This window comes from Pteropus medius, unplaced genomic scaffold, assembly GCF_902729225.1.
Source record: "Pteropus medius unplaced genomic scaffold, Ma_sr-lr_union100, whole genome shotgun sequence".
Lineage (NCBI taxonomy): Eukaryota > Metazoa > Chordata > Mammalia > Chiroptera > Pteropodidae > Pteropus > Pteropus medius.
The window spans coordinates 3539494-3562104 of NW_024351648.1; the positions used below are offsets into that span (position 1 = coordinate 3539494).

General features: G+C 46.8%; 1 protein-coding gene across 3 annotated transcripts in view; it reads right to left on the reverse strand.

Moving 5' to 3' along the window:
• Positions 1-713: 713 nt before the first annotated feature.
• Positions 714-22611, reverse strand: part of LOC120587335 (insulin-like growth factor 1 receptor) — a 122823-nt gene continuing 100925 nt past the window's right edge. Inside the window, exon 3 of one of the 3 annotated variants that reach the window (XM_039844065.1) lies at positions 714-1418. In XM_039844065.1, the coding sequence (XP_039699999.1) occupies positions 1219-1418 (200 nt within the window). In that variant the 3' untranslated portion in view covers positions 714-1218. Of the gene's footprint in view, positions 1419-13129; positions 13242-22611 lie in introns of those variants that run through there. The other 2 variants (XM_039844067.1, XM_039844066.1) reach the window with 2 other exon arrangements.

Consider the following 22611-nt stretch of genomic DNA (forward strand, 5'->3'; position numbering starts at 1 on the left):
TGCTCTGGGGTTTGCTTTAAGCGGAGGGTGGTTTTATTCCCCGGGGCACAGGATGGTCACCGAGCAAAAGGCCCCGTCCCGGCCTTAAAGCGCTCTTTGTGAGGGACGAGGCCAGCTCACACGGGCAGCTGTAACTGGGCCGCCCCCTCCCCGGCTGTTTGTTTTGAGAGAGCTTCGTTTATGCCGGAGACAAGGCCTGCCCTTTCGTCTGCCCCCAGCAGGACGGCTTCTGATTCAAGGTTTAGTGGCCGTGACAAGGGAGACTCAGGTGCCACAAATAAGGAGCTGCCCACTGGGAGCAGGACAGGGGGACAGGGCAGGGACCCTGGCAGACCCCAGGCAGCCGTCACCCCCGCCCGCCCCCCATCAGCATTCTCCCTCAAAGCTCCAAGCTCTGGGCCGAGGGACCCCACCTGCCTCCTCTTAGGTGGCATGGGGGCAGAGAAATAACTCGAGGGACCACAAAGCCTTCCCTTCCCTTCTGCCAGCTCACCTGTCTTACCCTCTCCCCCGACTAAATGACAAACACTCACAGAAAATAAATATGGATGCATTCACACGCTCAGCGTTCTGATTTCTCAACGGGCATGGGGGGAGCGGGCGAGAAGTCTAACTCGAATCACCAAAAATGCACACTCTTTTTTTAAAATAAAGCCCGGCGAGATGGCCGGGAGCGAATGAAGTGTGCTACCTGACTGCTGGTGTAATGGAAGCCCTCTTCCCCGCTCCTGGACCTCATTCACGAAAAAGCGCCAGGAACCGGACTGGATCTGTGTCCGCGTTCCCCACGAGACAGGGAAGAACAGTCGAAGGAAAGAGGCTCCCTGGACGGGGACGGTGCCTCCTCCAGGGACATTTGCTCTGGCTTTCCTCGGTCTCCTGGTCTGTCACTCAGACAGACAGAGGGCGGGGTGCAGAGCCCTTTGTCGGTGGCAGTTGTGAGGCTGACACACCCCGCCTGTGATTAAAAGAATTCTCATCTGCTGAGTCACCTCCCTGTCACTTAACAACCTAAGGAAAAATAAAAACCAAAGGTTCCTCCTGGCTGGTCAAATGCGGGCTGCGGTGTCTTTCGAGATGGCCAAATCGGCCTCGGGGGTGGCCACACTCTCCCCAAAGAGATGGCCTTTTCAATCGTCTGCTTTTTATTAAAAGTCCTATTCCCACACTCGAACTTGATACAGCCTTGCTAGAAATTGTAGGTGTTAAGGTAGAACTTTAATTCCTAATATGACTTTTCAAATTTACGAACCAAACCCATCGACGATTGATAGCTAGATCGTTGCATCCCAGAAAAAGTCCCCTTGGCGAAGTCCCTTTTTCCACGGCTATAATCCTGGTGCCGCATCTTCTACCACCTCCCAGACCTGGGGAGGCTGGTTCTTGCAAAGAGATGATCCCACGAAGGCACACGGTCCCTTAGGAAAATCGGAAATCACTTGATAAATGAGAGGCTACCGAATATTTGACACTCGGAACCCTTCTTCGAGACAAGAGCGTGGTTTTACTTATCAAGAATGGTTTTCACGCAAAAATGAAACAGGAACCAAGTGCAGAGAAGGCGAGGATAAAACCATTCTCACTGCCCTAATACCAGAGCCGTCTCCCCGCGAACTGAGACATAAATTCTCCCCGGACGTGAGATGATCAGAGCTATTAAGTGCAATCCTCTCAACTCTCACGAAACACGCATAGGGCTTCAAAATCTCAGAGGTGGAGAAAGCAGTCTGCTCCATTTCCAGAAAATGCTGACTTTATCACGGCCGCCCGTCTAGAATAGCCTCCTGCTCGGCGGGGCTGGGGACCAGGGGTTCCTGTTTCTACACGCTCTCTGCCAGGCACCCCAAGACTGTGACAGAGCCCTCGGCGCTCCCCCGCAGTAAAACAAACACACGTTCCTAGCACATTCTCTCGCCCCAGGCAGCCCCCACCCCCCGTCCCCCTGTGCCCCGGGACTGACGGCCAAAGAAACGAGAACATAATTTGGAGCTAGAAAGTGGATCTCGTGAAATACCCGCTCTGTGATTATATCACAATAATTGTATAACCTCTTCAAAGGCAAAAATGTCGAGATAACGAGCCGAGAGCAAAATAAACAAGTCGCACAGAAACGATGCCAGGCTTTACGGAGATCACCTGGAGCTTCTAGTGGCTATGGCGTGGAAGCCACAGCAATTTAAAAAACAAAAAAACGTGTCTCAAACCTCTGTCCATTGAGTGAGTCCTTTTATGTTGAGAGCTACAGGCCTGTGAAGTCTCTGTAGTTATTCTGTGACCGTGACCACGCTTTACAGGTAAGAGAAACGAAGTTGAGATCATTTTTGGGGGGCCCGTGGAAGGAGGGGATGTGTGAGCCACATAATGGATGCAGATGTCTCGAGATCTGAATACCTAAATTGTCTCCTGTTAATCGTCTAATGGTTTCTCACGCCCTCGGGTGTGGGCGTGGTTGTGCAAACATCTGGCAACTCTCCTAAATGACACCCATCGTTGAATCGGGTCTGCTCACCCTCTGTCCTCTGTCCCTGGCTCACGGGGCTGCGGCCCCGGGACCTGTCTCTCCCTCCTTCTCTGCTGTCCCATATGCATCTCACAGGCACCTGCCAGTCCTGCTTCCCCCTACGGCCTCCCCCACAGCTTCTGAACCCCGACAGTGTCCCCCCCACGGCCTCTCCCGCCATCCCGGGCTAAAACCCTGTGGTAGCCGCCTCCTCCTGTGTGTCCTGCACCTGTCCCTGCCTTGCGGTCCGTGGTCCTCTCAGCAGCCAGTGTGTCGTCCCAGCTGAAGCCACTCCTCCGCTCAGAGCCCTCCAGGATCAAAGCCAAGGCCCTCGCCGCGGCCTCCGCTGCTCCACGGCCGACCTCCACCCGGCTGCTCCCCTTCCGTTAGGTCTCTGCCCAAATGCCACCTCACTAGACCCTCTCTGAGCCCCCGAAGAGGGCGCCCTCCTTCGACGAAAGCTTCACGAGGGCCCAGTCTCCGTTTTCCCCACGACTCTGTTCCCGCGCTGGTGCGGCCGGGGCCGAGTCCCAGGATGTGCGGGAGGGGACGAGCGGCCCTGCCCGCGCCCCGAGATCTTCCCTGCCTCGGAGACGTCCTCTCATACTCGTCTCTTGCCGCGTCCCATATCCTCTCCCGCCGACTCCTGCTCCCGGGGCCCACGCCCTCTTGCCCAAGAGCCCGTCTCTGAGATCCCGGACCCAGAGTCGCCCCACTGCCACTTATGGTTCCATTCTCCCCTCACGGTCCTTATCACTGTGGGGTCCTGTCACTTGTTTCCTGTCTGTTTCTGCCACTAGACTTTCTATCTGAGGAAAGGTTATCTGGCTCGGTCCACCCCTGGGAAAGGGCAGCAGAAAGCTGGGCCATTTTTTTTTTTATTTTTTATTTTTATTTTTTTTATGGTGCATATACGGACATTCGTTAAAAACTAAAAGCACAGATATAAGAGAGGGGCTGGGGAGGTTCTTCTGTGTGACCCCGGGGACACACACCCTGAAGACTGTCCTCCAACACAACACCTGGAGCACCTGACAACACCTCACCTATCCATTAGCGCTTCCGGAAGCTGCTGGGAGCGCTCGGGCTGTGCACGAAGGAAAACAAATCTGAGTTACTGAATAACGGCCTGACATCTGTCACCCAACTCCACGCACAGCCAGCGGCCCCTGCACGGTGCTACCTGTCCAAACACCGGCCGTCAGGCCCCCTTTCCTCCTGAGTGGCCTTTACAGTGGTCATTGCAGCAGCCGGGGTGACGGCCACTTGAAAACGGGGAGCAGACTCCCGAAGCCTGGGGTGCATTTCCTACGCGGCAAAGACGTCGGGTGACTTCCCTGGTCAGCGAGGTCGCCGACGAAGCAGGTGCCACATTGAACGGTGACCACGGGGAAGCCAGGAACCATGAAAACGTGACTCTGTGGGGTGGGCATGGTGCTTCGCCCCTCGCGCGGAGCAGGGGGGAGCACGGTGAAGAATGTGGGGGGCTGGCTCAAGGACCAGCACCCGCAGATGAGGCGGATGCAGGCTCAGCCGCCCCAAGAGACCCCGGGGCCGCGGCTCTGTGAGTCGGATGCGGTGTCCACGCTCCGACGGGATTCGTGGGTCAGAGTGTTGAAACGGACCCGCTGAGAACGTGCTCTCGGCCAACGTTTACCGAAGCTTCGCCGACTGGGGCCCTGCGCAGGTGCTCAGGAGCCACACGTCAGAAAAACAGAAGATGAGATCCCCGCCCTTGGAAATGGGGGGCGGGGGGGGGACACGGGGAGGAAATACACGAAAGGCGTCCTCACTAAGTAAGCGAAATCGCAGGTTAGTCAGGGAATGATAAGCGAAGAAATCCAGATTCACGTCACCAGGTAGGAGGCAGGAGCCATCAGCAGCTAAGGGGGACCGTGAAGGTGGAGCTCAGAGACTGCGGGGGAGTCAGGCGATGGGACAGGCGAACAGCGAACATCCCGTCGGGAGGTCAACCCCAGGACCGAGCCGTCGGAGCCTCTTTGGTTCCCTGCAGAATTCCCCGCTCCAGGGCGGCAGCGCCTGGCGCAGGTCAGAGGCTCAGCGAGCATTTCCTGAAGAAACGGATGGATGCTCAGCTGCCAAGTTCTATCTTCTGTGACAACACCCCGCCCCACCCCGGGCCGGTGACCCTCTCAACCAGACTGCGCTTTGTGCAAAGGTGTGAAGCTGGGTTTTTACAACAAACCGCAAAGGAAACACACACACACACACACACACACACACACACACACACATCTCCGGGCACCTTCACTGCACCCTCCTCCTGAGCCCCCTGAGGCACGGGGTGTCTACCACAACCAGCCAGCACACCGCTGATGCACCCCACGCCCTGTGCAATGCCCGGCCCACAGCGCCCTCTTCCCGTGCTGGGCAGCTCGGGGGCCACGTCCAGCCTGCTGGGAGGCCCCTGGGCACCCAGCCCGTCCCCGAGGCAGAGATGGATACAAACTAGACGTGGGAGCTACAAGTGCCAGTCTTCAGTATCTTCAGCATTTCGGGTGTAAGCTATTCTAAAAGTACATTGCAAACACCTCATGTGATCCGGTTATTCTGTCCGCCAATAGTAATGTAAATCGGGGTTTCAAAGGACTAAGAAGACAGTGTGGACAACACGTGCAAAGGGCTTACCCCAAACATCTGGCAAAGTTCCTTCTAGAAGCAACAGTGCTCAGGAAACCATGTGTGTAAAATGTGCTTCTTGAAGTCAGATCGTGTCTTCAAGAAACGCGTTATTCTAACATAATTTGTATACTGTTAACATGTTAACTTACTAATTAATACGGGTGGATCTGTTTCCTAAGACGTAAGATCCACGACTATTTACCCGAGCCCAGAAGTTAAAAAAAATACAGTATACGAGTTAAAGTGAGTTTTCTGAATGGTTCTCCTTTGTTACCCTCTTCCACCCACTTCTGTGATCTTGAGTTAAATATAAACTTACCTTTTAACTATTTCCCAAATAATTTACAACTGCGTTCTTTCCCCCTTTACTTTTACCTATAGACTTGAGGGTTAAACTTTGTTAATTTCCACATCGTTCGGGGCTAATGTATCAGCAAATCCAGATTCTTCCTTAAGCCGACCCGCAGTGAGGTGAAGGTCAGGGGAAGATGCATGGCTTCTGGTCCAAAGTGACAGCAACGCTAACATATAAACAATCGGGTCATAGTTTGGAACAGAAGGCAGAAGGTCAAAGATTACACAGTACACATGTTGATGTCCACAGAGCAAGGTCAAACTCTCAAGTCTAAAACGGTGAGGGTCAAAAAAACAGGGGTTCTGACTTCAAGGAGACCTCACAAGGCCGAGGACTCAAGGTCATGTGGTATTTTCAGTGTTTCCCAATCTACTGGAGATGAAGGCCTCTGAAACGATGACGTTTTGAAGTCCGTGACTGATTCGGTGACAAGCAAACGCCCGCCAACCTTTGTACAGGGGTCTGTGGTCCTTGGACATAAGCATGCTTTGGAGGACAGCCCCTGGAAAACGAAACTTGTCATGGACAAATCAGAACACCTCCTGCCTAATGGCGACGGTTCCTTCCCTAAGCGATGACTGAGTCCATTTCGTAACCATCGGGCTGTTGAAAGCACAGGCTCCTCCTGTACCTGTGCCTTTCCTGCTCACACGCTATCAACCCGAGCAGTGCCACGGACAAGGACAAAGAATGTCCCAGACGCCCATCCATTTCCGGGGACAATCACCTCAGACAACTGGCGTGACAATGATTCTACCTGAAAAGGACTTTTGAGAGTCACCTCATCAAACCCAAAGCGACGGCCAGGAACCCAGAACGATGGAAGTCTAGACCAAGCTTTTCTAAGGAAGCCTGCAGCGTGCCACACCTTAGACGTGCACAGCTGGTGATCGTCTTCCGGTGGCAGAGCTGAGCTGGGTGGGGACCAACATCACACCACAGGGCTTCCTCCTGGACTGGACTGCAGAGAGGGCATGCTTATCATGGCCATTACCTAAGTCCGGAGACCGGGTGACCGCCATGCCCCTCGCTACATCTCAGATCCTAAAATGTCCCATCTAAAATCACTCTCTCTCGTGGTCCCCTGTTGCAAAAGTGCCGCCATTCAAATCTTAGCAAAGGAATAAGTGCGTGCGCTTCAAAACTCTCCGCCTTCAAGGCCTGTTTCCTCTTAGGATGGAGTTTTTTCTTGGTTTAAATAAAAGGGTCTTAACACTGTCCTTTTCCTACAGACTTCTGTGTGTGAATTACACAATGGACGCCGTCGTAAGGCGGAGTGATGGGACAAAGTGTATTTCTTTCTTAAATGATTACGCATCAGAGTCTATCTGCTAAGCTGTAAGAATTTAGCAAGGGAGAGAATAGACAACTCACCCCTTCACTTATATTTCCACCAAAAGGACGGCATCGAAACTGTCATTTTAACAGGCTAGCATCTTCTGGTGTTCTGTCATAAAGAAGCATTAGGATACGGTCTCTTTCCTTTTTAAGGAAAAATGTACTGTGACGGCTGCTAAAACTGGACGTAACCCGCGTCATGACTTAAAGGCAGCACGAAGCCCTATGACTCAGTGATAGCAGGACTAAAAGCATTTGATTACATAGAAGCTGGCTCTCCATAAGCCCTGAAACATTATAAGGCCTATATTTTCATTACGAATGCTTGACCATGCTTTTAAAATGGATTCTTTTATTGACAATATGAGATTTATAATAATAACAATAATAATAATAATAATAATAATCTGTTTTCCTTTCTTCTAAGGGACACTTTCTGCCGTTTGTGAATTTCTACATCTGTCAATGACTGGGCCTGTTGAGTAAACACTCATCTTCTTTGACAAGGAAACTTCATATAACACTGAACTCTTAATGGAAGTGTATGATTAAGTGCAAGAGAATTTGGGGTGACTTCACAGATAGGAATATCTGACACAGCACACACACCCCCAGAGGTTCCCGTGCAGTAAGCAGCCCTGGCAAACAGGCCAGCCTTCTATCCACAGAGAACAGACAGGCTGGAGCCTTTCAGGACGAAAAATAAATCAATAAACCAATACGAAATGACAAAGCTACACATGTTTACAGAGTTTTAACACACAGACACATTCAGTTCAAACGCCTGCTGAACTTAAATATGGATTTGGACTCACAAGAAGTCAACGCCCAACTCTTATTGAACCCCCGCAATATTTTGTTGTTGAAGCACAGAATATTGGCACGAAATATCCAAAATACTAAAGCAAACTCTTAACTAAAAGAAAAGCATTGTAAATTCAAGGAAACGTCTCATAATTAAGAAGGATCATTGTTCAAAATTTGGGCTTTGGGATTTGGATTCCCACTTAAGAATGTTAATAAAAAAGACTGAAATTAAAACGTAAAAAAAATATATATATATATATGACACGATCCCACAGCTTGTACCATCCAGGATGGTCTTCTTATGGTAACCTGAGTAATAACTAGCCATTGGGATGGTTATTTTAAAAACTTTAAATAACTTTAAAAGCTTCTTTTCAAACAAATAGGTATCAAATCAAAAGATGCATTTTAAAATCAGAAAGATTCGTTTGAATTTGTCTTCTATATTTCCAAAATATATTCTCGAATTAAATGAAAATGCCTCTCACATGCTAAGTTCACATAATGATGGGTATGTGTGTGGATGTCGGTCATTTTGCCTTCTCCCCGAGACTGAGCACTGCCGTGCGAAGGCTTAGATTTCACCTCTCCTACATTTACAGTGTTCTACCAATTAAACACTCAGTGAGATCCGCAAATAAATGGCGAGGTGGGGAGGAGGGGACGGACGGACAGAGGGAAGAGAGCTGTCAGCCGTTCAGACCTTGAATCCAAACGCTCGAAAGCCACGTGACTTGAATATTCTCCGGGAAGTAAATGTGGGTGTTTTTAAGGTAATACGGAGGATGAAAAGAGATTTTTCTCTTAACTGCCCAGGGGGTCCTGTAAAGGGGGAAAATTGTATAAACCCTGAGCCGCCCTTCCCACACCTTCCACCTCACCCTCTGCCGGGTGAGAATCTGTGTCGAGATGGACGCTGAAACTCTCCATTTGTATTTGTGTAAAACAACAGAGATCCTAAGCATGCCGCCCTCTATCTGTGTACCACGGCCACGTGACTCCAGGATCGTGCAGGTCACACGTGCCTGTGAAGTTTCACTCACGACAGCGCTATCACTCCGGTTACTAAAATACGCTCGGCCTTCACTGGTCACACAGCAATTTTCACCCACTTATAACTTCAAAATGGATTAGGTGATAGGTGGTCTTGTGTGACCGGCTTCCTTCCCTAGAGTTATTTCCAAGATTCATCTGTACGTTTTACTTTTTGATCAGATGGCAAAATGATTTGTCCACCTGCGATACCAACGGGTACTCTAGATTGGAAATGTTCCTCTTTCACGGGTCACAAGTCACAGGTGACACGGTAGGTGGTCACAGACAAGGATTTTAATCTGAACAGATCACCCGATCTTCTTGGCTTCATCCTTTTAGGAGTAAAATTTAATACAAAGTAAACTCCTTCCTAAATTTAATCCTCGATTTAAAAATAACAACTTAAATATAGATTATTAGAGGCAACGCTACAAAGTAAGTTCATTGTTGCTTTTTTTAAAGTCCTTTGAGATACCAGAGTAACATTTGTTGCCTGTGACAAATGGTGGAACAGCCTGTAACAAGGATGGCCACACCCACAAGGCTTTCTCGGCATCGAAAGAATGTGTCTTCGCATTTATCAGTCATCGGGCATTGTTAACTAATTTCTAATCAAGAAGCCATCGCCATCTAACCATCTGAGATGTTTTGTGAGAAGCTTCATGAAGGCTTAGAGATCGTTTTTTATGCAACTACAGATATCTAGCTAGGAGGCATCTCACAGAAGAAAAAGGAAAACGATCTTTCCTTTTTCTTTGACCGACATTATTCTCTGCTTTTGTTTCAAGCATTATAAGGTAAACGAATTGAATACACATACTCAGGATAGTAAAATCTCCGTAATTTAATAAGCTTGACTATATGATTCAACGTGAAAAGAAAAAACAAAGTTTAAGATGGTGGCAGTTGTATACTTGTTTTCAATGCTGTTAACTTTTTTTTTCTTATTATCTCTGTGAAGGGAAGATTCTGGTCAACCCCTTCTCTGCTTTCTCTCTCTCCCCTCGGGGCACAAAGACAGGTCTTAACGGTGGGATGGGAAAGACCAGAGACGCCACGGGCTTTGCTGAGCCAATGAAAACGGCAAGGCCCGGAGGCTCCAGGCCCAGGTCCCTGCCCAAGGCTACCCTCGATGGCCCACTGCACCTCAGCATCTTTACGCAGCACAAAATAAATGCGAGATAAGCCTCCCCAGATGTGCTTACATGGGCAAGTTACGATGCTCTCTGCAGATTTGTAGATAGGAAAAGAGAAATGACCCTGAGGGCTCCTTGACATGCTGCTTTTAAACAAAAAAGGCAATGACCACCTTTCTGAGCAAGAACACAGGTCACCCACGTGCTCCCCTCACTTTAGACAAACCTGATGCACTGGCGCCTGACGCATCGCGGCACACAGTGTCCCAGAAGGCCAGATACACCAAGCCATGGGGCACACCGGAATGACCGAGTTCCATGCCTCCTGCACTGCCCGACACTTTCTTCCTCCGTCACCTGTCCCAGCCCTTCCGAAACCCTAGGAAAACAGAGCCACCTGTCCCTTCACAGAGTATCCTCAGGGGACAAAGTCCCAGAACACTAGCCACGGAAACTCAATGGTTCGTATACATTTCTTCTGGCTGAGTCATAGACAGTGAATGCTGGCAGACGGGGCACAGCCACAGCAAGTCTCGGCTGTTTCTGGGGTGTGGACTTTCCTCTTTTTCTGTGAGTCCCAGGTGCCCCCTCTCTGACCAATGGTTTTTATCCCCCAGGCTCCCCTCAGCAAAGTGGAGGACCCTCCCAAGGCCACAAAAGAGCCCCCGGGTCACCCGCCCTGGTCACGTGATTCAAGAACACATGCTCCCCTGTACAGCCCGGTTCCTTTTTCTCACTTAGCTGTAAGATTATCCACTTTAAAAAGCACCTTTCCAACAGGAATAGGTTTGATGACGTAATTTTAAAGGTCCACTCTAGAGTCACAGTTGCATAGAATTACATTTAAGAAACGGCATACCGCCTTCTTTGTAAGGTACGGAATTGTCCATTTTCAAACCCAAGACGACCACCTCCTCCGAGGAGAGGACCAGAAGTCGGGAGCGAGGTGGGAGGTGGTGAGCAGAGGGAGGTGGACACCAGATCTCAGTGACAGATGTTGCAACTGCGACATGTGACTTTCTGAAAAACATACTATCTCCATAATGAACGTGACTATGGTCTTCATTAAGGTCGTGGAGTTTTGCCTTAAAAACAAACAAACAAACAACAACAATAAAAACAGGCCAGCCAGCTGACATCAACCTTATCACCGCTGTGGTTCCGACTGGAAAACCGTGTCGCCGAGGCAATTACACAGGCCTAGAGCAATGCGTTCTTGTAAACAGTGGGAGTGTTTTTTGTCTTTTTTTTTTTTCTTTCAAAGATAAATAAAGAAGGCAAAACCTAAGTAAAATGGCTCCAAAGCTGGTGATATGAACTGAAGGTTCAGGATTGCACACCATTTGTCTTTTTCTGTTTTTTTTTTCATTTTAGAAAATAAATGAGCAGGAAGTGTGGCGGCTGGAGAAAAAGCAGGGTGGAGGAGGGGACGGGCGTGTGCTCCCAGCACTTCTGTCTGGCGTGATCTACGATGGGAAACCTAAAAAAAAAAAAAAAAAGAAAAAAAAAAGAAGGAAAAAGGGAGAAAAAAAAAAAAAGCCACGGTAAAACGGGTTGGTTTCTAATTTAAATGTTAGAGAAAATGATATTTCACTGAGTACGGAGCACAGAGGTGATTTAATTGCTTTCATCAATCGAAATGGATGCTAGAAGTAACTGTTGAAAACTGCAAGGAATAAACATGAAGCTCACTGCTTTGCGGGAGGAAAAAACAACAACAACATGAAAATATCAGGCAGAAGAGAGAAAAGAAGGAGAGAGAGGTGTCTTTGGCACGGCCTCTCACCTGAGCACCGGTGGGAGCACTGGGCAAAGGAGGGTCCCTCCCCACCCTCCCGAGCTGTCGGGCTCAGCATGAGCCCCGCCAAGGCCAGCGGTAAACAGTTGGAAGATTTACACAAACTGCAGAGTCGACTTCATTATTTACACGCAATCAGGAAACAAAACAAAACAAAATGCACAGAGATTCCTATTAGATAAATGCCTTGAAAATCCTTTAATAGAAGAGATGGACGGTGTATGTAAACAGAACTGGTATCTCTGAGTAAAAAGCATCATGGGTAAGTGACAGGGCTCAGAACAGGAAGAGTGTGTGTGATATATATATATATAGATATATCTATATCTATATCTATATCTATATCTCTCTATATATATCTATATAGAGAGATATAGATATATCTATATCTATATCTAAATATATCTATATATATCTATATATATAAAGACAGATAACTCTTGTCTTTGACTCTTCAGGTGTCCCAGCTCCTGACTCAGAGACTGTCTCTCGCTTCTCTCCGAGGAGACAGCCCTATACTTCCTGCTGCAACATCCTCCGTGTCCAAGACGCCCCCCTGCACCCCAGGATTAGGGCGATCACAGCATCCGCACTGGTGAGCAGATTCCTTTCTCACTGGCGGTGGCACAGAATCGGATGCTTTCAGTTGAAAATCCATCACCCATTCGTTCACGGGGTGCATCAAACGTTTGCTCCTACCCGAAGCCCCTCGATGTAGCGTGAGCACAGACAGCTGAGTATTCCAATGCTTTCTTTCTGAGCTGAGGATCTGAGAAGTTTCTGCAGACTGTTTTCAGCGTCGGATTCATTTGAGATAGAAATATACCTGGGCTGCAGGTGAGGGGGTCATCTTTTTCAGGATTAATAAAAATAGTATACTCTATGACTGTTTTCCAAAGGTACTAGTGAAGGTGGGGGGCGGGGGGCTAGGTACATTTTTTATTTGGATTATGAAAAGCAAATCTCTCCTTTAACCGTCTTCCATTTCCTAATACACCTTTTCCTGGGTTTGGTCGACCTGACATTGTCACAGTTTTGAGCTGGGTGGTTTTAAGAGTGACACCGTTCGGATTCGTTTGAAGGTATTTCATCTGAGGGAAAGTGCCAACCCATTGGGTGGTACTTTCCACCCAATCCTCTAAGAAAAGCACGTGGAAAAGTCGGGCTGGCAGAGGGTGGTGTGGATGGTGACTTTTCCTGCTCAGATCCAGGCAAGGACAGAGGACAGAGAGTCCTGGCCCCTGGCGGCACGTGGAGTCGCACAGCTGTGTGTGACTCAGGACAGGGGAGCCCTCCATCCTCCACCCCCAGGTAGGGGGAGGGTTCACGTTTCAAAGGTGGCTCTCAAACTGCCCAGCACCCAGCCTCCCCTCCCCCCGCCCAGGCTACAGGCATCGGCTCGATCTGCGTGTGACCGGGGACACGGCCTAAACGAGCTCAAGGCGTGAAATACACGTGTAAACCTGGACTTTTTCCCCAACGCGTGTAAAAGAGAGAGGTTTCCTCATTGCCTTTAAGAGTCAGCGTGGAGATCACCGTGTTCTCAGGGTCCACGCTCTAAGAGCAGCCAGTCGCTTGCTTTCGAGTGGGTGATCTGTTCAGAAACGTCCAGAGTTTTATTTTTCCCTTCTCCATTTAAAAAAAAAAAAAAAGTTGTTAACTCTCTGGTGAATAATTAAACCACGGAGTAAGGACCGTTTGCAACAATGATAATGATTCTGTCTCAGTGAGATGAGCTAAGGAACCCACGTGACACCTTCACATTTCTGTCACTCTGTTCTAAGTCCCCTGGCCTCAAACAGGGGCCAGCCCAGAAAGGCTGGAACGAACTAAACCCGGACCAGGGTCGTAACGTGCTGGGAAACCTCACACTCACCTGGACACCTTGACAACTTGCTTTCGACGCCTGAGATTAATGGGGCTGTCCTTGCTGAAGCCTTTGAATGTGTGGATGGAGCTCTAGGACGGCCCCGGGGCAGGCACAGAAAGGGGACGGTGAGAGAAACAGGGTCTGGGGGGGGCAGATGGGCAGCAGCTGGGAGGCTGGGCTCTGAGAAACCATCATTGGATTAGGCAGCCACCACCAGCCATGCGCTCAGCACACCCAGCCCACCTTCTCCACCAGCTCGCAGTCATGTAGGTCTGCTTCGTTTTAACATAACTCAATATCCACATTTCTCCTTCACAATAGAGAACTATTTGGGGGGAGGGGGATGGCTCACACGATCATGCTGCCTGCCTCCCTTTCCCTTATTGCCTGGAGCAGGAATCATGCCAGAATGAGCCCCAAGAGAAAACGACCTAGGTTATAGAATATTAACATTAATAGTATAATAATAGGCTAGACTGCTTTACCCACAGTATCTCAAAATACCTCTACAGGTATTTATTCCCGACGCCCTTTTGAGGACTCCAACAAGTTCTGTAAAATCTCTTGGAGCCACAGAATCTTTTTGATCCCAAAGCCCACACCTCTCAGGCTTGATTGACACTATGTTCCTTACGATTAGTCGTCAAATGTAAATTTTGCTACCTCTCCCCATAAGGACGTTATTTTTAACTCTGGATTACCTAGCACTAAAATCAGTGAATATTTTCTAGTGACAATATTACATGATGCTCCCGAATTTAGTGCATGCACACTATTTTCTTTCATACGCTACAGTGGAACAGAGAATTGTAGCATCAGAGAGAAAGAAGGATGAAAAAACTCACAAATCAAAAAAGAATCTCGAAGTACCTGCCGGGGTCCATTCAATTCCTGGTACAAACTAGATGTACACTGTACTGTTTCTAAAAACACTCTCGAGATAAGGAAATTAGATTAAATTCCTTGCAACAGGATGTCACGCTGATGAATTGTGAGACACTAACCAATCGAGCCCAATTTCAGCCGCAAAACTGGATTTTATTATTGTAATCATAGAATTACAAACTAGTAGGAGCTAAGAATTATTTCCCATGTTTAATTGCTTGTCCCCTTCTACACACGTGCACACACACACACACACATCCGTACACCTTCTAATTTAATTGCCATTGTCAAAATACTACACATGTTATAAAAATGCACCTTTATATGATAAGTGATTAGCATTACAATAACTCAAGTAAAGGATATCCATCAACTAGACCCTGACCTCTGGCACATGACCAGGTGTGACTTGTCCTGGCCTAAATTGCTCACCAGGTAAGTTACTTGGGTGAATTGTGACCACCTACGTGGGTGTCTCATTCTGATGCTATTCTTCCTAGCAGTGAAAGCAAAAAACAGATTCTCGGCTGTTTTGAACTCCCCCTCCACTTACTGCCATCATTAGAATGACAGATCTCTGTACCGTACCTAAACTAATCCCAAGGCGGAGAAAAACTTTTCATACTTAAAAATTGAACTTAACTGCTATATTACATGTGACGGACCAGTCCAAAGCTGTATGTACACACTGTTTCGGTACATAACTTCAAACCTCTCCTAGAAAGAAGGAAGGAATTTTATGTAGAGAGTGGTGTTAAACATATATAAAGTCACTTTGTCACAAAAGCACTTTCTGAGAAATAACATCAGTATGCTCCATAAAATTTATCGAGTGGCTCCTAATAAAAATAATAGTTTACCTATATCAAGGCTATACTAACTCCTGTAGACTAGATTAAAATTAAATCACGGTGTTGTAATGGGGCAGCAGTTAGTAGCTAGTACTATCTAGCATAAGAGAAAGTTCTGTTTTTGTTTTTTATAGTCACAAGTAGTTTAATTTTTAAAAAACTAATCACTTATTTAGAAATAAAATAACTGGCATCATTCTACTCTACAGTCAATATACAAGTAAAATAAATTAAGAGGTCTGTCTCATAGATAATATGCTGAGAGTCTGTTCTATATGGACGATCTCAACTACTACACACACTTATCACGTAGCGTATCTGTAAAGTCAAATTTAAGACGTCATTCTCAAAAGTAACATTCCACTGTCATGACTATTAAACAGCTTTATTTTCAAAATCACTATTACAGAGCATAATGTCTACATTTAAAATTCTCTCGGTACCAAAGAGAGGTGTCACAGTACGATTTCCCTCAACAAAATTGCAGCGCACAAATCCAGCGACTCCTCGACTTCCTCTCAATACACTGTACCCTGTTCGAATGGCTGTACCTGAAAATCAAGGTGTACGATTCTTTAGGACACGGCCGGGGACGTGAACCCCCGCCATCCGAGAACTAACAACAGCCGGGAAGGCAGGAGGCTCCTGTCCCAGGAAAAAGTTTCGAAATAGAATAAGATCTTACCTCGTCTTTAAAAAGATGAGATTTTATTTTAGCTTAAACACACGCAAAAAAAGAAAGGAAATCCTTCTAAGATCATGAATAAGGCAAATGTCCTTTCTCACCACCCTATTCAGACACTGCGATAAGGCAAGAAAAGGAAATAAATAGGACCCGCATTGGAAAAGAAGAAATAAAACTGTACCTATTTTTCAGGTGGCATGGTTGACTACGTAGAAAAATCCCAAGATATTCTACCAAAAAAAAAAAAAATCTTAAGACAACTTAAGTGAGTTCAGCAAGTGATATCTTGCTATACTAGCGATGAACAGAAAAAATTAAATACTTAGGTAAAACTCTGAGAAACATGTACAGAACTTGTGTGCTGAAAACTACCAAATGAGAATAAAAAAAAAAAATCAAAAAGAAACTAAAATAAATGGAGAGGCATATTGCACTCAAGGAATGAATGACTCAATGTTGTGAAGCTGTCCATGCTCCCACAATTTGATATACAGGTTTATTGAAATGCCTGGGAAAAAAAAAATGCCAGCAAGACGTTTTACAACGTAGGCATGACTATTCCAAAATTTATAGCAAAAGGCAAAGGACTAGAATAGCTAAAAACAATTTTGAAAAAGAAGAACGAAGTGGGAGAAATCAGTTACCATGAGATCAACATTTACTAGATAGCGCCACTAATCAAAACTGTGTGATCCTAGCAGAGGAACAGACACTCCCATCAATGGAACAGAAGAGAGAAACCAGAAATAGATGCAACAAATACACATGACTAATTTTTAACAAAGGTGCAAGAGCAATTCAATGGGGGAATGATAGCTTTTTCTACAAATAACGTTGGAGTAATTAGACATCGCTAGGCAAAACAAAAACAAAACAACGAAATGTCCCTCAACCTAATCCTCACATCTTACACAAAAGTTATCAAAATGGATTATCTTTGGGGTTAGACCGGACGACCAAAGCACAAACCATAAAAGGAAAAAATAATGGTAAATTAGACTTTAACAAAATTGAAAAAGCTTCATTAGGCAAAAAAATCCTATTTAAGAAGATAAAAAAGCAAGCTCCAAACTGGGGGAAAAAAAAAAACATTTATAAAGCATATATCCAACAAAGAACTAGTCTCTGGGATATAGAACTCTGAAAAGTCAACAGTAAAAAACAAACGATCCAATTAGAAAATCAGTACAAGACACGAACAGATGTTTCACCAAAAAGGATGTACAGACAGCACATAAACACGTGAAAAGGTGATCAGCATCATTAGCCATCGGGGAAACGCACATGAAAACCACAACGCACTATGACTCCACATCTATCAGAGCAGAGACAGCAAAAACAGCAATAGCACCAGAGGCCCGGGGAGGAGAGGGAGAAGCTGGGTCATTCGCATTCAGCTGGTGGTTATGGAAAACGGGGCAGCCATTCGGGAAAACGGTTGGGCAGTTCAGAGGTGGAGGGCAGATTAGTCGTAACTAGGGGTGAAGCGGGGAGTCGAGGTAGCAGGGGGAAGCAGGTGTCGCCGTGAAGGAGCACGGGAGAAACTCTCCTCGGGGTGATGATCATGTTCCGTATCTGGACTGTATCCGTGTCAATAACCTGGTTCTGATACGTAATACGGTTTCACAAGGCGTGACCGCTGAGGGAAGCTGCTACATGGGATCTCTCTGCATCACCTCTATTAATCTCATATCGATATACGATTATCTCAAAATTAAAAAAAAAAAAAAGTAATGGCCAAAAAGAGCCTTTCCACGAGTAAGTTAGCTTGTCACCCTCCAGCAGCCTCGGCACACAGGCAGCTTCTTGCAAATCACATTATTTTCCGACGTGGACCGTCCAGATGTACAACATACTCCTCCCGTGGGTTATCACTTCATCAGGAAGTCACAGCTCCAAAGAGGGTGACTTTTAAGTCTCTATTTGGAAATCTCATCTTTATTGCATTCGTAGCCAAGGGACTGTTTCGGTTAGAATGGTTTAGGGTTTTATACTACGAAAACAATAAACTAAAAGAAGAACTCGAAAATAAGCTATCCCAGTAATTAGCACAAAAGAGTTTCTAAGCCAATTATTGAGCAACTCTCTGAAGGAACAAAACTGTTTTAAACTAAAAGAATGCATATCCGAGACATGTTTACTGCAGGGTTCTTTGTAATACCAAAACACTGGAAACCACCAAAATGCCTATTTTGGAGTGATTAAAGAAATTGTCGTCCATTGTTCTGGCATTACGCAATGGTTAAAAATAATGAGGTAGAGCCACGTGACCTGACAATAAATGATAATCAAAGTACATTATGACGCTGAAAAAGGTACCGAACAATGCAAAAGAATGATCCGATCTCAGTCTTTAAAACGATATATTAGAATATGTGCATGTACGATGTAAATAAGTGAGCAGATATTTCCAAAGTTATCTGGAATGAACACTTGAGAAGGAGAAGGAGAATAACTTGGTTGGGTGAAAGAGAAATGCCTTTATGCTACAGACATTTGAAATGTATTCTCATTACAAAAAAAAAAATCTAAACACAAATTTAGATTTCTAACTAATTGTGATTAAAATAAGATGTGTTTTCCACTTAATTCAACTGGGTGAAAAAAAAAAGTTACTTCCTTTCGTATCATCCCAAAACGCACAGATTCAGGTTTTTGTACAAATCTACCACTGAGTTGCTTCTTCTTGAAAAGTAACTAGACTAGGAACTCACAGTCTGTTAAGGAACCTTATGTGTTAACGGGAAAGTTATTCGCTCCCATGGGTTTGAGAAATGCTGTTTAAAACATACACAGGAAGGGAATATACTAATCGGCCTTTCGCTTGGCCAGGGCATGAGAAGATGCTCAGAGTTTGAGAAACGCCGAACTTGATTCCTTTGCTTTTGCAATATCCCAAGGTTTTATTGTCCAAGACAGGACATGGACTCAACACTCAATAGGGCCTTAGCTCCTGTCGCAATGAGAGCACAGAGCTCTTCCCCACGTGTAAACAGCACGTGACCTGCATATGCAAATAGGAGTTATAAAATCTGCAAGATAGATAAAGTTCCAAGTAGTTCCCACATTTGCCCCACGATCTGCTCATACTATTAATTTACTCAGATAGAGTAAATGTGATAACTCACTATTTCCATTCAGAAGAGCATGGGAAACATTAAAACTCCAGCCAAAAGTTCGGTTGAATAAATCTAAGTTGAAAACTTGAGAAACTGGGTCCCACATGTTATAAGCAGAGTCTTCATCAATTATTGTGAGTTTCCCTTACAGGTAACATTTTCTAAAGGATTTAAGACAATCTGATGTTCCACATCAGTAATTCTGAGGGAGCATTTAATTCTACAACGATGATCAAACGAGTCCACTCTATACCTCGAGCACGATTCACTCCTCTTTTTCGTTTCGAAAAATTTTAAATTCGTCTCACCTACTGAAGCTTCGAGAGAAACTTTAGAATCATTTGATCAAGCTCCAAACAAACTGGAGAAGCAACGAAATTGTTTTTTAAATTATAAATCAACTTCGGGAGAAGTGACATTGGTAGATAACAGTCTAGCTTCTCACCTAGGAAGAATGATGTTTCATTTCATCGAAATCTCCTCTTCTATATCGCTCAGTAAGATTACGCAAGAGTTTGCACAAATCTGTCCTGAACATTTCCTATTAGCCTTATTCCTTGTTATCTGGATTATATAATTAAAAAGAAAGGCAGTGTTGTTAATCTCAAATATATTAAGCAATTCAATTAAGTTATCCATCTAAACTTTAAGGGGACCCTTCAGAAGCTAGCCTGCCTGAATAAATAGCGAAGGATGATTAGCCTGTTAATTTCATCTGTAAATAGGAAATTATAAAACCCTTCAAAAGGTACTTAAAAGAGTTCCATCAAGCAAGCTACATCTTCACCTTACGGTCTTATTGACCGTTTAATTTACACTATCCGGAATGATTCAATCTGATAACACATCGCAAGGCACTTAGAAAAGTGTCTGACATGTAGATATTCAATAAATATGAATGTTTGTTGTTATTACACAGAGAAACTCGCACTGGCTCCATTCTTGACCGCGAAACTTTGAACACCTGCTGTGTTTTCGCGGTCACGTGCTACTATGTTACTCGGTTTTCACATCTGTAAAGTAGGCAGAGCAGTACTTACTCACCTAATGAGGCGGAAGATTAAACAAATTAATATTTGTAAAGGGCTTAAGATGCTACGGCGGTGCCCTATAACGATTTCTTGAATAAATGGAGTAATAAGATAAGCAACAGCCTGACTTTAAACAGTCGAAATTTTAAAAAGCTAAATTTTAGACTCGATTGCCTTTGAAAAGTCATCACTATACATGAGGAGCCGCTACCCAGTCGCTCGTGCTGGCTTACATAACAAACAGAAAACTTACTCTCCTGGGAATTTCCAGAACCCTGTAGCACAGCCAAAACACACTTGACCTTGAGGACGCTGTTCTTGAACAAAGCAGACGTATCGAATGCTGCACAGCGCCGAATGCTCGCATGCTGGATTATCTGACAGTGACGCTCGCGTGTAAGAACGATACCTAATTTTTAATCTTCCTTAAAATGGATTACGCATTCCCAGAGCACTGACCAAAACTCTCCTGCTCTTCGTGGTTCGCTGTCTATTCGTCGGCAGAAAGACAGTTGGTTTGGGGGCTGGTGGTGGGTTTTTCCGTCGTTTAAAAAAGACAGAGAACTACCTACGGGATGACTTTCAGAGACGCTACAGCATTCGGTCACCGGAAATGACACAGAAAAGGTCACCAGCAGAGATCCGACAGGTGGCTCCCATCACAAGGCCACTACCAGGCCACTGGGGAGGTGACTCAGTGCAGGACAGATATGAAAGAGAATTCTGGCAAAGTCGAGTCCCACGGCCAGCCTCCGGCCACCCAGCCTGGGACAATCCCCGTTCCCCACTGGGCCCTCCTGGAAGTCACCCTTCCTATCGTCAAGGAGCCTGAGGACCAGAGGCTCTGAACACCCTGTGCCCACGAAGCTTCTGTACCATCCCCGCAGCTGGGAGCCACGGCCCCCGTCCGGGTCACCCGTGAAGTGGAGGACGACGCCAGATGACGTCCACTAGGAATGCGGGTCGCCAACGGTCCACGAGGGACTACGTCAACCAAGAAACTGAGTCCACAGCTTAGCGTCGAGGATTGTGAGAAAGAAGCAAAAAAGAGTCCAGACGGCCTTAATTTTTCAAGTCAAACGAAAGTCGATCAGACTGAAGAAGCCTGGCAGCTTCTCCATGTCCCACGGCAGTTAAGGAGACCAGACGTCCATGACGGTGGCCGAGGAGCCCGCGCAGACCCACACTGCCCCCCACACACACCAAAGACAGAACAGCAGCGATGGTCTCGACACTGTAAGGTCCTCCTCTCCTTCCCTCGTTTTCACCACCATCGGTCCATTCGTCTAGGTCTGACCGCAGGATCCCCACGCGGGACCCTGGCAGTGGACATCCGCTGCTTTTCAGAGAAGCGACGCAGCCCGCCCCAGCTCCCCCCTCCACGTGCGGGCCGAGCGTCCGCAGATTCCGCTGGCATGCATTTTCTTCTCTCTTCCCTTAGCTAAAAGGCTCCTTCTCTCTGTTAGCTGTCAAGACGTGCGTGCCTCCGCCTCCCGTCCATCGCGACGTCACCCCCCGCAATGCACGGCCTTCTTTAGCTGTGCTTTGCATCACTGACACGTGCGCCTAGGATGTCAAAGCCACTTGTACCCCTGAGGTCCTCCTTTGGTCACCGTTCCTTCCTCGAAGAGGTCACTAAAGACCTCTGTCGCAGGCCACGGATTGTGTCCTCGACCAACGCTTTATTTCGTAAGGGCCTCCCCTGCCCCTCCCCCATTCCCCAAACCCTGGAACCGATTCAAGGTTAGGTGCTTCTGGCTTTGAAAGGTTATAGCTGACAGCCCCTCAAGTTCAAAACTGGAAAGCACACGCACCTACTCGACCAAGTCCCTGCGTCACATGAATGAAACGGGGGCCCATTTAAAACACACCACGGTGAGCAGCTTGAAGGGATGACCGCCTCCATCAGGGTCAAGTGCGAGATTCAAGTGCAGGCCGTGATTAGGAGCTGAGCACGCCTCGGGACCCCCTGGCCCGGCCCCCCGCAGCCGTGCTGTCGCACGTGGGCTGACACGGTATCTGAGCACACCCTGGGAACCGGACGGCAGCCCCTCCCCGGCGCCCCGTGATTACAGGCCGAGGCTGAAGGCAGCAACAAGGACCGAGACACAAAGGCTTCTGTGAAACCAGAAACGGCGCAAGGTCACAGAGACAGCAAGAACTTGTAAATCCCAACAGCCCTTTCGGTAAGGAATTTTCCTATGCACCTGTGTCCAGCGCGGAAACAAGGCAGAGGCTTGACACGTACCTGAGATGCCAAGAGCACAGATCTGGCCGCCACCCCCCACACACCGGAAACACCCCACCATTCAAGGTCACGGGCCTTTACGACGTGGGCCCCTTTCATTCTTATCTGTGAAATAACGTTCAGGTGCACATCAAACAACCGCTTTGAAAACACGCTTGGGACAAGACAGACCACGTCCTGGCTCACTGATGTGGCCGCAGGTGAGTCAACAGAGATGAGGATGGATGACGAGCAGAGATGCTGGGGTGACCGGGTGACCTCCACATACACCTCAGCTATTCAGAGCCCCTGACTCGACCTGGGGCTTGGC